The sequence below is a fragment of the Balaenoptera ricei genome, chromosome 6 (assembly GCF_028023285.1).
Source record: "Balaenoptera ricei isolate mBalRic1 chromosome 6, mBalRic1.hap2, whole genome shotgun sequence".
NCBI classification, from domain to species: Eukaryota; Metazoa; Chordata; class Mammalia; order Artiodactyla; family Balaenopteridae; genus Balaenoptera; species Balaenoptera ricei.
This window is the reverse complement of record NC_082644.1, coordinates 117773505-117789631: the sequence shown is the minus strand read 5'-3', so window position 1 is coordinate 117789631 and position 16127 is coordinate 117773505. Positions and strand designations below refer to the sequence as shown.

The 16127-nt window shown below is 54.5% G+C and overlaps 1 protein-coding gene across 3 annotated transcripts in view; it reads right to left on the bottom strand.

Moving 5' to 3' along the window:
• Positions 1-3148: 3148 nt before the first annotated feature.
• Positions 3149-16127, bottom strand: part of LAMC3 (laminin subunit gamma 3) — a 60975-nt gene continuing 47996 nt past the window's right edge. Inside the window, exons 21-28 of one of the 3 annotated variants that reach the window (XM_059925847.1) lie at positions 15139-15273; positions 13800-13986; positions 12685-12834; positions 10426-10528; positions 8110-8309; positions 7239-7385; positions 7044-7143; positions 3149-4600 (exon numbers count right to left, since the gene is read on the bottom strand). In XM_059925847.1, the coding sequence (XP_059781830.1) occupies positions 4350-4600; positions 7044-7143; positions 7239-7385; positions 8110-8309; positions 10426-10528; positions 12685-12834; positions 13800-13986; positions 15139-15273 (1273 nt within the window). In that variant the 3' untranslated portion in view covers positions 3149-4349. Of the gene's footprint in view, positions 4601-5955; positions 6332-7043; positions 7144-7238; positions 7386-8109; positions 8310-10425; positions 10529-12684; positions 12835-13799; positions 13987-15138; positions 15274-16127 lie in introns of those variants that run through there. The other 2 variants (XM_059925848.1, XM_059925849.1) reach the window with 2 other exon arrangements.

The following is a 16127-nucleotide window of genomic DNA, read 5'->3' as shown; positions in this document are numbered from 1 at the left end:
GGCCGGACACTCCCCTCCCTCCCACCCCTCCCGGCCCGCCTCCCCTCTCCTCCCCTCCCCGCCGCCCGGCATCAAAGCGACTATTATGCTGGACGCCGAGCCCGCCGCCGGCCCCTCTGCTGGAGGACGCGGAAAATGCACGGCGCGGGGGCCGCCCGTGAGCACCTCCCTCTTCGCTCCTGCAGGAACCTCGACCAGTCCCTTCCCGCTCCGGGCCGCGGTTTCCCCTTAAACAGACCGTGGACGACCTTAGTACTCGCTTCGTGGGATGGCTGTAAGGATCAAATGCGGGTCCCAGCTGCCGGGAGCTGTAACGTGCCTTTGGCATTTTGCGCAGCACGCACTTTTGGAAGGGAGGCCTAGGTTCCCAAACTTTACTCTGAACTCTTGAAAGATGAACAAACTTTTAGTTTGTTGAGAAATTGCATAATGACAAAGTGCCTCTAGGGTATCAGTGACACTTGAAATCAATTAGAACGAATTAGTGTTTCGTTAATAAAACCTTTTTCTTGAGCACTCACCGGGCACCAGGCACTTTGCCAGATCAACCCAGGATATATGTGTTACATCATTTAATTCTCAAACCTCTACGAAATAGGACTCGGCATTTCCATTTTACAGAGAAGTCAGAAAGGTGAAGCCTGGAGTACAGGTCCACCAGGATGATAAACCAAGCCTCTAACTCCTGGAATAGTGGGGCTCGGGAACTGGGGACTTGTCCAAATCAGGACATTTCTGAGAATGAGAGGCGGCACTCCTAACAATTATGCTGGGGTCGCAGGCACAGATGGGGACTCTCTTGGGCAAACAGCACACCTGGTCACCAGTAATGTGTACCTACTCACCCACCCCCCACCAACCCACCCACAGGTACACTGAGTGGGTCCCTGGGGATTGGATCCAGGAAGTCCCCTTCCTACAGACTTGCCTCCATCCTGACCCCTAGGATTGGGATCCTGGGACCAGCTGGTTCTCTTTTTTTCTGTAGCTGCCCCTGGGGAGGGAAGTGGCCAGGCTGTCCCAAGGGAGAAGGGTACACAGAATGGGACGGCCCAAGGTGGGTTAATGCCAGGGCAGCAGTTTAAAGGGGCAGGCCCCACCTCCCCAGCACAGCCAGTCACTCTCCATAGGCCCATTCATCCCTACCTAGGTTTTGGATATGACCAAGCTGTGTGACCTTGGGCAAGGCACTTGACCTGTCTGAGCCTCAGTCTCCTGGTCTGCAGAATGGAGGAAACAATGCTTTTCACCCAGCAGGGGCTGTTATAAATTTTATTACCGTCAGGGTGGTTTAAGCAGGTAGGAGTTATAACCCTTGGTTGCTGGGAGATGTCCCGTCTGGAGGTCAGAGAAGACAGCTGACATAGAATGGGACCCTCATAATGCACTTCCTGGTTCAGGCTCAGAGAGCCTGTTGCCCTGGTTGGTTGGGCTGGTTGGCCCCAGTCACTGGTTCTGCAGGGCACAGGCCACCCCATCTTCCACTGCTCAGCTGCTGGGCTAGCCAGATGTGCAGCACCTGCCACATTCCACCCAGCCACAGCCCCACCTCTGGGGCCAGAGAGTGGCTCTCTACACCCGAAGCATGACTGGACTGCATGAGTCACGAGATGTCAGGTCTGAGGTACGTCACCGCGGAACAGAGAGGAAGCCTGTTCTCCACCCGCTGGGGATGCTGAGACTGGGCCTTGCTGAGCCCCCCACGGCTTGAGCAGAGAAAGGTTTAAGGCCAAGAGCAGGCATCAGAGCAGCTGTGTGCCTCTGTCAGCAGAGAAGCTGGGTAGCAGGGAAGAGGGTTTGGGGGCATCAGACCCCACCCCAGAGGTCTGCAAAGCACCCCCATCTCCTTGACACCACTTACACCGGACATCAATCATCAAACTCACAGTAGAGCAGCAACCTCCTGTTTTGGCCTCCCCACCGCCTGTCCTCCCTCCCAAACCTACCAGCTCACTCCCTGGGTCATTGACGTGCATCACATCACCCCCCTAGCCCTGGCCTCGGTTTTCAGTTTCTCCATGGAGGAGCGCACCTCTTCTCCGAATGCTCTCCCCCAGTGAGTTTGCGGGGGTGGGGAAGGCACAGCCCAGCTCTCATTATATGGTCTTGGACCCAGAGACCCTTGATTATCTGAAGAGGAGTAGGGGGGGACCCCGCCTAAGCTGGGTTGGTCCCTCCTGGGAAGCTGGAATCAGGTCAGTTTTCCAGCTTGTCTCTGCCAAGCTTTTGACCTGATGACAAGTAAACATGGGGGCCATGGTGGGTCCAGGTGGGGGCAGTGGGGACATTCTCTTCCATCAAGCACAAGAAAAGCAAAGAAAGCTGCTCTGCAGAGAGAAGAAAACAAAGTAAACGCGGAGGGAGCAGACGCAGAGACCAAGGGGAGGGGCGGGAGGGAAGGGAGAGGCAAGCCCCCGGCCCCTGACCATCTCTGAGCTTTGGCAGCCCTTCCTACCCCAGGATTCCAGGAGACTCTCCCAAGTCCTCCCAACAAACTCCCCTTTTCTGCTTAAACCAACCCGGGAGGGGGGCAGGCCTCGTGGTCAAGAGCCCTGACTGGGCATGCGCCATAATCCCGCCTGCAACCTGAGTTCCTGGAGTGACCCGTGCGGGCCAGGCCCCTACCCTGCAAACGCTGGGCTGTTGCCCACCCTCTTGCCTGGAATGTTCTCCGCTGTCTCCCCACCCTTTGAGGCCTGGCCCAAAGCCCCCCTCCCCCTCTCCTCACTGGTGTCCCTCCCTGAGCCTTTCTGCGCTGCTGGACACTGGTTTTGAGTTCCTTTCCTGCCTCGGTGTCTCCAGCCTGAGCCAGAGGTCAGCTGAAGACCTCTCTGTACCCCACCCCTCCAACTCCCCCAGGCCCTAGACTTTGCCTAATAAGCCCCCCAGAGCAGAGAGGAGAGGGCAGATGCCTGGGGTTGCAGGACCCCAGCAGAGTCCCCCCAGTGGGAAGACACTGGCAAAGCCGATGGGCTCAGCTTTGTCACCTTCCTTCTACCTCATGGGGGCCGACAGGGATCACTGAACCGTCTGCCACTGACTCACTGGGGGGGTGGGGCATGTGCACCCACAGCCAGGTGGTGAGTCTGCACCCACAGCCGGGGCTCCTGCTGCCGACCAGCACCGGAGGACCAAAGGCACACCACCAGCGAGTAAAGGGGTCCTTTATTGCCACGTTAAACAGAGTTAGTTAAACAGAAATGGTCTGGGCTGCTGCCTGTCACGCCTGCTGGGGGCAGGAAGAGCGCTGGGAAGGGGCTGGGCCCCCCGAGACACCCATCCTCCCAGTGCCAAGGCCCCGCAGTCTGCTGGAAGAGGGCCCGGGAAAGGGGAGGAGTGCCAGGAGGAGAGGCCGGGAACCCTGGGCAGGGCCTAGCCACAGGGGGAGACCCTAGCGTGACAGGCTAGAAAGGCAGCCAGGCGTCCACGCCCAGCAGGGCCTCCCGTGTGGCAGGTGGGGCCACAGGGTTGCAGGGCCAGTTTGGGAAGTGTCGATCGGTCAAAGGCCAGCCAGGGTTGGCAGGGTCACAAAGGGAAGATCCAAGCGACCTGTCTGAGCCCCCTGACCCAGGCCCCCTCAGGTCACAAGGCCATGGCCCAAAAGGGGCACCAGGCCTAGGGCAGGTGATTCCTTCAGTGAGTTTGACCCAGCTCCAGGATCTTGAGAAGGAAGTATTCCACAAAGCCAAGGATACTCCTGCATGGGTGGGCCACGGCCTGGCCGGCCAAGCAGGCTGCACCACGGCCCCAGGAGCCCTGGGCCTCAGGTTCCTTTGCTGAGAACCCCCCGGAATCTTGTGTCTTTTGACCTGCCTGGTCCCTCAGCTATGCAGAGCTACTGGGTGTTCGTGGCGGGTGACACATTGGTCAGGGGGCTGCAGGACAGAGGGCAGGGCTGGGACTGGGGGCTCTGGCTCTTGCTGAACCCGCCCTGGATCTCTGTGGATGACCCCGCCCCCCGACCCTGCCCGGTCCCAGCCTCCCAGGTACCAACCCTGCCTGAGTATGGCAGTGTCACAGGGCATTTAACATAACAAACACCCCCAGCATCCAGAGGGGCGCACCACACATGGATGGACTTGCACACGTGTGCACTGCACACACGGGCACATGTCCGCACGTACCTGTGCATGTGTATGTGCGTATGGGGTGGGAGGGCACGCTGATGGGGGTGTGCACACCGTAGCCGCCTGGGTGAGCTCTGAATGCACACTCACTCCTGCCGGTGGGGAGGGGGTGTGGGCGCACACTCGGGAGGGTACGCGGCGGCAGGATCTGGGGAGTGTGCCTGCATGGGGCACCTGGGCGTGCATGCCCTGGGCCGGGGGCACCGTGGGTCCGGGCAGCCCTCACTGCCAGCTGGCACAGCTCTCGGGCAGGCTATGCAAAATGGCCTCCAGATTCTGCTTGTCAGCACGGATCTCAGCAAGGTTGCTCTCGAAGCTCTGGATCTGCAGCCCCTGCTGCTCCGACTCCTGCTCCAAGAGCCTCAGTTTCCCTTGCAGCACCCCTGGTGGGCCCAGTTGCAGCCTCAGGCGCTCCAGTGCCCGCTGGGTCTCATTCAGGGCCCGGGCGGGGGCTCCGAGGGTGTCCAGTGTCCCTGTGGAGGGGCACGGACAGCCTCAGGGTGGGCTGCCTCCCCTGCAGGCCCCAGAAGCCCTCCCCAGCCCAAACCCTCCAGGTTCCCGAGTGCCCACGATCTACCAGGAAGGCAAGGGACTGAGACGGCAGCGTGGTGAGGCAGGTGAGGGCCTGGCCTGGGCACCTCACCGGGCTTATGTGCAGACCCTGGAACTTTCCCCCTGGGTGGCACCGGGCAACGGTTAATTTTTGTTGTCGCTATTACTATTACTGTTAAAAAATGAAGGCCTTGGGTGAGTCCTGAGCCCCAGTTTCCTCATCTGTAAAGCAGTGTGTGCGTGAGGGGTCCCCATAATGCCTGCTGCTCCCACACACCGTTTCAATTCGCTGAGAGCCCACACGTACAGATGGCACTTGTGAGCCAGGATGCGGGGACATCAGGGTGAAAAGAAAGGTTTCTGGCATCAGAATGAGGGTGGGTGAGGCAGACGGGGCAGGAGGGGCTGCAGGCCTGGGAAGCAGGCAGCAGGGGTCTAGTCTTGGCCCCGCACACATTAGGACTTCCCAGAGGAGCCTCTCCAAGTGTAAAACGAGGGGGTGGGGCCGGGTGCTCACATACGAACTTGGTGATGGTGGCACGGAATCCACGGGCTGTCTCCCCCACCTGGCCTTTGTCACCTTGTCATTAAGGTGGCATTCAATGGAAAGACAGCTGAGCCAGGTGGGAGAGTGCTGGAGTCACAGCAACAAATCCTAAATGGCTTCGAATCCCACAGGACCCCCCTGGGCCCCAGGGCTCCCCATCATGGCCCTGAGTTTCCTGGGCAGTGAAGGCTGGTTTGGAGGACAGGCGGCTGCAAGGGCTGAGCCCGGGGCAGGAAGAAGCAGAGCGAAGCTGAGCCCTGCTGACGGGCAGGCCCTGCTCCCAGCCAAGACTCGGAGAGGTCCCACCATCCACGGGAAAGTCCAAACAGCCTGGCCTTTGAGGAGGTTACAGCCTCCACTCTATCTGCCCAGCTGGGTCTCCTGGGGCGGGGACAGGGTCTAGGTGTGCGTGGTCACTCCTGCACCCCCGAGTCAAGCATAGTGCCGATGTGAACGAATAAATGACAACCACGACGGCCAGAGTGGTTTACCCACATAGAGCGTTTGTTTCATGCTGGGCGTCGTGTTCAGTGCGCTGAGTTCTTGCGGGTATAGACCTGTGGCTACGAGCGGGCACTCTGAATCGGTCAGACCTGAGTGTGAGCCACAGCCTCCCCACTGACCGGCTGTGGGACCCTGGGCACATCATTTAAATTCTCTGTGCCTTAGTTGTTTCCTCATCTGCAAAATAGCAAGAGCATAAGGACCCTTCCCTCAAAAGTTAAAATGAGATAAGATCATGTGTGTGAACAGTTTAGTGGAGGCCTGGCATCCAGCCAAAATGCAGAACATGGTGATTCTTCCTTGTCTTATCGATCATGATAACTGAAATGCATGCTGTTACATGGATGAACCTTGAGGACGTTACACTAAGCGAAATAAGCCAAGCACAAAAGTACACACACTATATGATTCCACTTAGGTGAGGTGCCTACAGTACCAAATTCATAGAGACAGAAAGTAGAACAGGGGTTGCCAGGGGCTGGGGGGAGGGGGGATTGGGGAGTTTGCGTATAATGGGGACGGGTTTCATGTTGGGATGATGGATGGTGGCGACGGCTGCACAATCAGGTGAATGTTGTGCCTAATGCCATTGACCTGTACGCTGAAAGATGGTTAAAATGGCCAATTTTATGTTTTGTGTATTTTACCCCAACTTTTAAAACTGCTTGTTGTTCATTTCAGCCTAACTGCTCTGATACTGTCCCCTCGCCCCTGCTCTGAGGGCTCCACGTCTTGGGGGCTGTCCCTTTCACGATGTACTGTCTCATCACACACTGCACAGTGTGGAAAGCACTCTCTAAACTACCCCACTGTTACTCCCATTTCCCAGGTGGGGGAACTGAGGCTCAGAGAGGTGGAGTGACTTTCCCAAGGTCTCACAGCCAAGGAAGGGAAAGTGCCAGACTTGAATCCCAGTCTCTCTGATTCCAAACCAGCACCTGATCCTCGATGCCAGACTTGCTTCTGTGACGTTGTCTCTCCTTCTCTGAAACCCTCCACCACTGAGGGCGGACCTAGTCACCTGGCACCTACAGGTGTTCTGTGGGTGGTGAGTGCTCCGTGTCTCTCCTCTCCTCCTGACTAGCAGCCCCTGGGGGCACGGAGTGAGCATGCTTCTGGAAACCATCCCTGCCTCGCCCCGGGGGGCCTGGAGCGGTTACAAATGCTTGTCATTGACCACAAGGCTCGGGATGGGGGGAGCCATAGACAGGAGGGCTAGGGGGCAAGCTTCCCCAGGACGGGGCCTCCCAGGAAGATCCCGGGGATGCACCAGGGACCCAGGGGGCCAGGGCCCGGCCTTGGGGTCTCCTTACCCAGCCTGGCAAGCAGCTCCGACAAAGCTTTGATGTCCTTCTCCAGAGAGGTGCGTGATTCCCGGATCTGCTGCTGCATCTCGCTCAGCCCGGCACCCACCTTTTGGGCGGGGGGAGAGAAGAAAAGCTTGAGCGGCTCCTGGCTGGCTCCCGGGACCAGCGGGAGAAGCAGTGCTGGGGTCTCAGCACACGTACCCGATCAGCTGCTTCTAGCTGCTGTCTGCGTGCTTCTGAGGCTAGCACCTGCTGGGAGGCCTGTCGGAGCATCGACTGCGTCTGGCTGGAGAGCCGGCCAGCCCGGCGGTGCTCTTGCTTCCCCTCCCTCAGCAAGGCCTTGGCGAGCTACAGGGTGGGCGGCAGCAACAGGGAGGGGAGTGTGAGCGGAGAAACTCCTTTTAGAGGTAAAGGGTGACCGCCCCGCCAAGTGGTCATAGATTCATGCACCAGATCATTCATTCATTCATTCATTCATTCAACAGCTGTGTACCAGATGCCGGCAAAGTGCAGATGGCTGGACACTACCCATCTCCCCCGAGAGGATAAATTCCAATAATTTACAGGTGGGGAAACAGAGGTGCAGAGAGGAGGAGCTGGCCAAAATCAAAATGGCAGGACCAGAAACCAAGCCTGGGGACTCCTTCAATCCAGCACTTTCTCTAGGAAGCTGTAGAGGCAGTTTACTTGGGCCCTGAGTGACAGTGCTGGGAAGATGCATATCGATTCAAATTTGGCCCTAATTAAACAAGAAAAGTCTAGAAGTTTAGGGAGTAGAGCCAAACAGACCGAGGTGTGAGTCCTGGTTATGTTAAGTTACTGAACTGGGCTGGGCGTCAGGGTCCTCACCTGTCCCATGGGGACAGCAGTGACAACTCTTTCATGCGGAATCAACAGGGTCACCCGCGTGAAGCTCCAGAGCTCAGAGCCTGGGACCCCTTAGTAAGTGCAGAGTATTCAGCATTGCATACAGAAAGGGCATTTACCCTACAGAAGGGCACCTCTTCTATGACAGTCCTCCCACAGGCCCAGAAGGCAGGGACGCCCCTGGAGTCACATCTGTGGCCCTGACCTTGGCACTGTCCTTGGCCAACAGCTCGGCTTCCCTGCCCTTCTTCTTGGCACTGGAGGAGATAGATGCTGCATTTCCCAGCATCCTCTCCACCTGCTTGGTCTTCTTTTTGGAGTCTGCAAGGAGCCTGTCCTGGACGATGGCTGCCTTCCTCCTCAGTGCGGCCTGGTCCTTGGGCCGAGGGAACCTTGGCTTCATTCCTGTAAACCCGGCCGAGGCTGTGTCAGGAGGGCTGGGCTCATGCCTGGAGAGCCCATCGGGTGGTCACTGCCAGATGTCTGACCAACCCCAGACCCTTGGACAACATGAGCAGAAGTATGAGATGCTTGAGATCTGTGTGTAAACTTCTCAGGCTCACCCAGGGAAAACAAATGAGTGAGACATACTTCCCTGTGAGTGTAAAGATTCATGTTATATTATGATACTTACTAAAGTCACAGAATTACATGGTGGCCAATGCCTGGGCCAGTGGTAGAGATGGGAGCTATAGCACAGTACACAGAAAGATCCATTAAGTTCGTTGTTTTTACATACCACGCATTTCTAAATAGGCTTTGAGGCAGCTTATCGTGATGAACAGACCAAAAACTGGACCATTAAAATGATAAACCAAAGGCCATATGTAACTAGGGGGACGATGAAGAGTGAGAAGTGCCAGAAAATTAGGATAATGACAGTGCAGGTACCAAATGCACTATTTACCTTTTAGCCTCCTAGCAGCCAAGACAAAAAGAGAAATTCTACGATTCACATAGGTTTTTATTATCTAATAAGAAGTAGTTTCCTTCTACATAGAAAGAGAGACGTTTTCATTTCCTTCCAGATAAAATTCTAAGGGAAATTTATCCTAAGGAGTACTGATTATAGTAGACAAAGTCAAAATTTAAAAAGAATCAAGGGGACTTCCCTGGTGATCCAGTGGTTAAGAATCCACCTTCCAGTGTAGGGGACGTGGAATCGATCCCTGGGCAGGGAACTAAGATCCCACATGCCGCGGGGCAACTAAGCCCATGCATCGCAACGAAAGATCCCGTGTGCTGCAACCAAGACCTGATGCAGCCAATAAATAAATAAATAAATAAATATTTTTAAAAAAAAGAATCAAGCCGTCTAATATCCAGGGACATAATACTACATAATCATTCTATGGAGATAATCCAAAAGTTAGATCTACTTTGCTTCCTGTACACAGAATTGGCATTTCTTAAAGTGCACTCTGGGGGGACTCCCCTGGTGGCACAGTGGTTAAGAATCCGCCTGCCAGTGCAAGGGACACGGGTTCGAGCCCTGGTCCAGGAAGATCCCACGTGCTGCAGAGCAACTAAGCCCGTGCGCCACAACTACTGAGCCTGAGCTCTAGAGTCCGCGAGCCACAACTACTGAGCCCACGTGCCACAACTACTGAAGCCTGTGCGCCCAGAGCCCGTGCTCTGACACAAGAGAAGCCACCACAATGAGAAGCCGTGCACCGCAACAAAGAGCAGCCTCCGCTCGCCACGACTAGAGAAAGCCCGTGCGCAGCAACGAAGACCCAACACAGCCAAAAAAAAAAAAAAAGTGCACACTGGGGAGCCCTAATTCTACAGGGTGTTGATAAATGCTAGGGGAAATTAAGTTTACATAAAGTGAACCCGGTTTCTCTATTGAAGGACTTCTCAGAGCCTTTAATATTCTCAGGTGTGCACTGCAAAGGCCTCAGGGGGATCTACAGCACGTGACATTTCCTAAACTTATTTGAACACAAATCCTCTCTTGGCAGAGCACCTACAGGCTAGGGGCTGTTCCACATTTCATTCAGTAAAATTTCCTTTCTTGGTCTACCCAACTGTAAAATGGGGGCACTTGGCCTCATTTTCCTACAGCTCAAAAGAGACCTGGACTCGCATCAACCCATCAACCCACGTTCTAAAGAGAAACGCTGCATCCCTTCCCATAGCCCCACTGGACGTTGGACCAGGGCAGCCATATTTGTACCAGGTAACCAGACCCCCCAGCCAGAGTGGCCTAGATCAGGGATGGACAGCTGATGGCATCAGATTCTCTTCCCATCTGGTCCTGAGGGGCTCTGCGTGTGGTCTGATGATGGATGGTCACTTAGGCAAGAACCTGGTGAGTGGTATGTGGGATGGGGAGGGACAAGCAACCACAGGAGAGGGAGGTCCTTAGAGGCAGAGGGAATGGTCTCCTTGGCTTATGCCCACATGACTGGACTTCTGTCCCCAGAAGCCAAGCCTGCCCTGGCTGAGGCATGAGTCCTGGTGTCTGTCATCGGCATCTGTGCAGCCATGAGCCCGGGGCTAAGCAGGGCACACATACCTTCTAGGTCAGCCAGCAGAGTCCTGGCTCCTGTGACAGTCACCATGGCAGCCTGGACAGATGAGGAAGCCCGGGTCAGGGCAGCTCTGGCTTCCCGGTGCAGCTGGAGAGAGAAGAGAGAGGCTGCTCAGGTGGTGCTGGAGGTGTGCTGGGCAGAGAGGGGTCAGGTGGGCACCAAACCCACATGTACAAGGTCCCAAAACATCACCAAAACTCTGACACTGAATTATGCTGTTTACCAGGAACATCTGATTTGTTTTATTATACCAATATTAAACCTTGAATATCTCTCCCAAGAAGTTACCTGTCTCACAAAAGCTCAGAGGAAAACTGGAACCTAAGGACTAAAAGAAAGATGGACAACTGAAAATTTCTTGTCAGAATGCTGCTGCATCTCAGCCAGAGGATGTGAAGTAGTGAATCTGTTTATTATACAACTTTTAGTCATAGAAAATTAGTTTCTTCCCCATTGCCACTAAAAAAGGCTGGATACTTAAAGAATACGGGTTTGATGGATGAATAGACACACAAAATGTGGTGTAGCCACATAATGGAATATTATTCAGCCATGAAAGGGAACTACGATGTGGATGAACCTGGAAAATATTATGGTAAGTGAAAGCAGCCAGAGACAAAAGGTCACGTACGGCACGATTCCATTTATATGAAATGTCTGAAATAGGTAAATCCATAGAGGCAGAAAGCAGATGGGCAGTCGCCAGGGGCCGGGGGGAGGGAGGAATGAAGAGTGACTGCTTAATGGGTATAAGCAGTCACCCTTTGGGGTGATGAATGTTTTGCAACTAGACAGAGGTGGTGCTTGCACAACATTGGGAATGTGCTAAATGCCACTGTGTTGTACACTTTCAAATGGGTAATTTTATGTGGTGTGAATATCAATCCATCAATCAATCAATCATGCGGGGTTTAAAAAAATTTTTTTGGTAAAGTCTTTATTGAATTTATTACAGTACTGCTTCTGTTTTATGCTTTGGTTTTTTTGGCTGCGAGGCATGTGGGATCTTACCTCCTCGATCAGGGATGGAACCTGCATACCCTGCATTGGAAGGATAAGTCTTAACTACTGGACCGCCAGGGAAGTCGCAATCATGTGGGTTTGAAGAGCCACCAGATGCTGCCCTGGGAGCCCTTGTGTCTTAAGTCTTACTCCAAATGCCTAGCAGGATGGGAGAGGAAGGTGGGAGGCACTGTGTTGGGGCACTGCGCACTGGGGTCTGGTCCTGACTCTGCTGTGGCTTCATCTGTGCCCCAGACCAGGGTGATGGACTAAATCAATGGGTACCACCCCAGGGGGCCCTGACACAGCACAGCTCTCCCGGTATGTGACAGGCACCAGGCCCAGCTGTTCGGATGCAGGCAACAGCTTTCTGCCTTGTTTCTTGTCTTTAAGAGGAAAATAAAGATGGATACAGGGGACTTCCCTGGCGGTCCAGCGGTTAAGACTCTGCACTTCCACTGTACGGGGCACGGGTTTGATCCTTGGTCGGGGAACTAAGATCTTCCGTGCCCCACCCCCCCAAAAAAAAGATGGCTATGGGATAAGCCACTTCTGGGATTTGAATAAGGTCTGTAGATTAGCTCATTGTATTATATCATGTTGATTTCCTTATTTTGATCCTTGTAAGGTGGTTGGGTAAAACATTAACAGAAGGAGAATCTGTGTGAAGGGTATATGGGACTTCTTTGTGTTTTCTTCACAACCTCTATCTAAGTCTAGATGAAAAGATGAAAAGTTTAAAAAAAAACAACAGTTGAAGGGGTGCTTATACTTTAATAGGTTGGAAACCACTGGCTGGGGCTCAATTCACCCCATAATTCTTGAATTTCCTGATTATTTAGCCTTGCCTCCCCTCCTGGGCTGTAAATGCCAAACAGTGGGGTTTAGCACTAGAGCAACATATGTGCTCACTAAACTATCTGGCAAGTGAACTAACGAATGCAAGAATAAGTGAATGAGACCCATCCCAGCTGTAATTAACACTGAGTAAGGGTGGTGGGCGTGGCTCTGTCTGTCTGTCCATCCTGCCTCCTCTCACACCTTTACTCCTTCTCGGGAAATCAAGACCTCCTGCCTTGGCACGAGCTGAGGTTCTCTAGAATTTGGGGGAAGGCACTGGAGGGGTAGGAAGAACTACTTCTGGTCTTTGCCCTTCCCTCCCCCTGCAACCCCTGAGCCCAGATCATGCCTGGGGCAGCCCCAACCTTCTCCAGGTGCTGCCTCAAAGGACAAGAGCCCACCTGCATAAGGGGCTCCGTCTTGTGCAGCACGGCCTGGGCGGTGGCCTGGAGGGCCCGGGCAGCCTCGGTGACCATGCGCTCTCTCGATGTGACCATCTTCTCCAGGGCCTGCACCTTCAGGCCCAGGGTCCTGGCCTGGGACTTCTGAGGCTGCCGGGAGATGGAGGGCTCAGACAAGGCCTGATGGGAAGGTCCGAGGGGCAGGTCCTCTACTGGGTGGGAGAAGCCCAGGGGCAGGGACTGTGGGGGGCAGGGTTGCACGTGGACCCTAAGAAGCAGAGGGGCCAGGGCGAGAGAAGCCAGACTGGGGAAGCTGTCACTTGAGGTTTGATTCCAGCCCCGGCAATTTCTAGAAGCACAGACTCAGGCAACCCAGCTGACCTCCCTGACCTGCGTTTCCTTCCCCAGGCTCACAATCCTTTAGCTGAAACCTTGGGGCCGGACGTACTTCTGAATTCAGAATTTCCTGTGGGGACTGCTTATTACCTAATGCCCTCAGCAGTATCTGGGGCAGTGCTCAGGGCCAAACATGTCACTACCTACATTTTCCTTCACACACAGCGGGAGGATCAAACACCCTGAGTAAACAGCCTGGGAGCAGTCAGTCCTGGGCAGGCTGGGCCCCAGATACATTTCTATAAGTTTAGTCTTTTTTTTAAAAGTTTAGCTCCCAAGTTTTGGAATTTCAGGATTACTGAGAAGACTTGATGAGCTGATTTATCCAGAGGTGAGGAGCATAGGGTGACGGGCACATAGAGGATGAGGGCATTACTCACGAATCCCCTCCGGCCCCTCATGGATGCAGCCCTGAAACAACCAAATGGGTGAGCTCCAGCCGACAGACGGACAAAGTAACCGAGGCACAGGGATGGGAAGTCCTTTGCCAAGGTCACAGAGCTAGAGTGGCGGAGCTGGGATTTGGCCCCATGTCCATCTGGTGTCATTGCCAATGCCACTATGATGAAGGAGAGGCCTCGGCCTTGATATTATCATTATAATCAACAACAAAGATTGGCTGAGATCTTTTAATCAACTGCCAGAGAGTTAGAAATAAGCCACGTCCTCTGCCTCTGCCTGGGCCCCACTGGTTTCCCAGCTGCCACATTCTCCCTCACAACCACCGCGTGCAGAGCTCCAAGGACAGCTGAGCTGACCGGTGCCGCAGGGGCAGCCGGTGAGGCCAGACGCTGGGCTGCATCTGCGCCGACTTGCTGCACGGCGGCCAGCACCCTCTCAGCTTCAGGCAGCACCTCTGCCACGGCCGTGCCCAGCGCCCTCTGGGCCGCGTGTACCTCCTGGTACCTGGGAGGAGACAGAGGCAGGATGGTCCAGGCACAGGATGTAGGCCATCCCTCCCCATTGCTGTCCCGGCCCCACCCCCCATTGGAGGCCCCGGTTGAAGGGGCTCTGGCAACTTCTCGGGCAGAACCGCCATCTGCGGAGTTGGTACCCAGCAGCTGGCCTCGGAAACTGGCCGCTGCTCGGCAGCTGTCTAATGAATGGGAAAGGCAGCCGAGGGACTGCATTCTTGTTTCCTCATTCACTTAATTCAATCACGCTTTTCTGAAGGAGCTCCCGCTTGGTTTCCACTTGAGAATCACATGTTTTGCAAATGTTTGGCTCCTCTGGATGAATCATGAAGAGGAAAATGCCTGGTGTTGTTGGAGGGATAGCGGCCCAGGCCCTGATGCCCTTGAGTGACCTTGGGCATGTTGCTCTCCAGGTAAATGGAGACCTCTGGGCTGCTTGACTGTTCTGGGGCCCTTTTTCCCTGAAATGCTGTAATCAATCAACTAGGACAGCTTTCCTGTCCAGCTGTCCACACCCTGCCCCACCCAGCTGCCCCTACCATGGGTACTGCTGGACCCACCCTCCCCCACCCCGCCAGGGTGCCTCCCATCCCTCACCCCTTTACAGAGAGCCAGCCCCCCTGCCCCTGGGAGTGGGCCATGTGATCCACCCAGCCATACCGATTGGCTCAGGACTGGCCACCTAACCCAAGCTGGGCCAATCAGATTCTCTCATCTAGGAAATCCACTTGGGCTCAGTGAGACGTTGGTGGGTCTCCACTGACCCTCTGAATGAGCTGGATACAAGGGGGCCACCCACAGCAGAGAAGCAGAGGCCAAGAAGAAAGCTGGTGCCTGAGAGGAGCTCCCCAGGGGTCTGGGGAGGGGCAGGGGAGCTTCAGGGGGCCGAGGATGTGCTGATCTGGGTCCTCCTTGTTTAAGTTCTCATTCCTTCTCTCCAGAGGCTGAGCTGCACCCCGGCATGAGTGGGTTCCTCTAACGCACCACCAAGCAGGCCCAAGACCCTAGGCATCGCACCCCGCCCCAAAGAACATCAGGACTCAAGGGAAGGAAGCCAGTTCCGGAACCAGCGGCCTCTGACCAGGCCCTGCCAGCTTCAGGAAGCCAACCCAAGCTCCTACCCATACCTGGGAGGTCTCCTCACCTGTCCTCTAGCTCCTGCTGGGCCTCCAGGGCTGTTCTCCCCTCCACCAGACTCCAGAGAAGCGCATAACTGCTGTTGGAGGTGAGCAGGGCCCTCCGAGCAGTGGTCTCAATCCTGGTGGTGGTGTCCCTGTGACTGTGTAACAATACCCGCCCGACCATCACCAGGAGCTGACACAGAAGGTGGCCTGGGCCCAATCCCCACGCCCCCGCCACCGCATGGGCCTCTTGCTGTCCCAAAGAGAGTACAGCCACGGGTGCCAGGCTCCTCTCCTCCCTCTGCCTGACACACAGTGAAGACTGATGGGAAGGGGACCCAGGCCCCTGTTCCTGTTATATAGGGTTTATGCCTGTTGTCCTGGCATAATAAATAATAGGGCCTTTTATCACACATAAAATCTCAGCTTGGACAATAAATTATATGGTTACCCTAATAAAGACAGCATAGAAAAGACAGCCTGGGTTTGAATCTGGCTCTATCACTTCTAACCCCGTGTCCTTAAGCAAGTCACTTTACTTCTCTGAGTCTCTTTTCTCATCTGTAAAATGGGTCTACAGTCCCTAAAGTACAGCTAAAGGGACAAATTGCTTCAGAGCTTGTGTCTTTAGGATCTTAAGCTGCTTCTTAAAAGCAGTGGATGAAACAACCCAAATGTCCATCAACGGATGACTCGATAAACAAAATGTGGCATATTCGTACAATGGAATATTATTTGGTTGTAAAAAAAATGAAGTACTGATATATGGTACAATGTGCATGAACCTTGAAAATATTATGCTGTATGAAAGAAGCCAGATACAAAAGACCATGTGTATGATTCCATTTATATGAAATGTCCAGATTGGCAAATCTATAGAGACGGAAAGTAGATCAGTGGTTACCAGGGGCTGAGGAGGGTGAGGAGGAATGGGGAGAGATGCCTAATGGGTACTTGTTTCTGGGGTAAGGAAAATGTTCTAAAACTGATTGCGGAGATGGTTGCACAATTC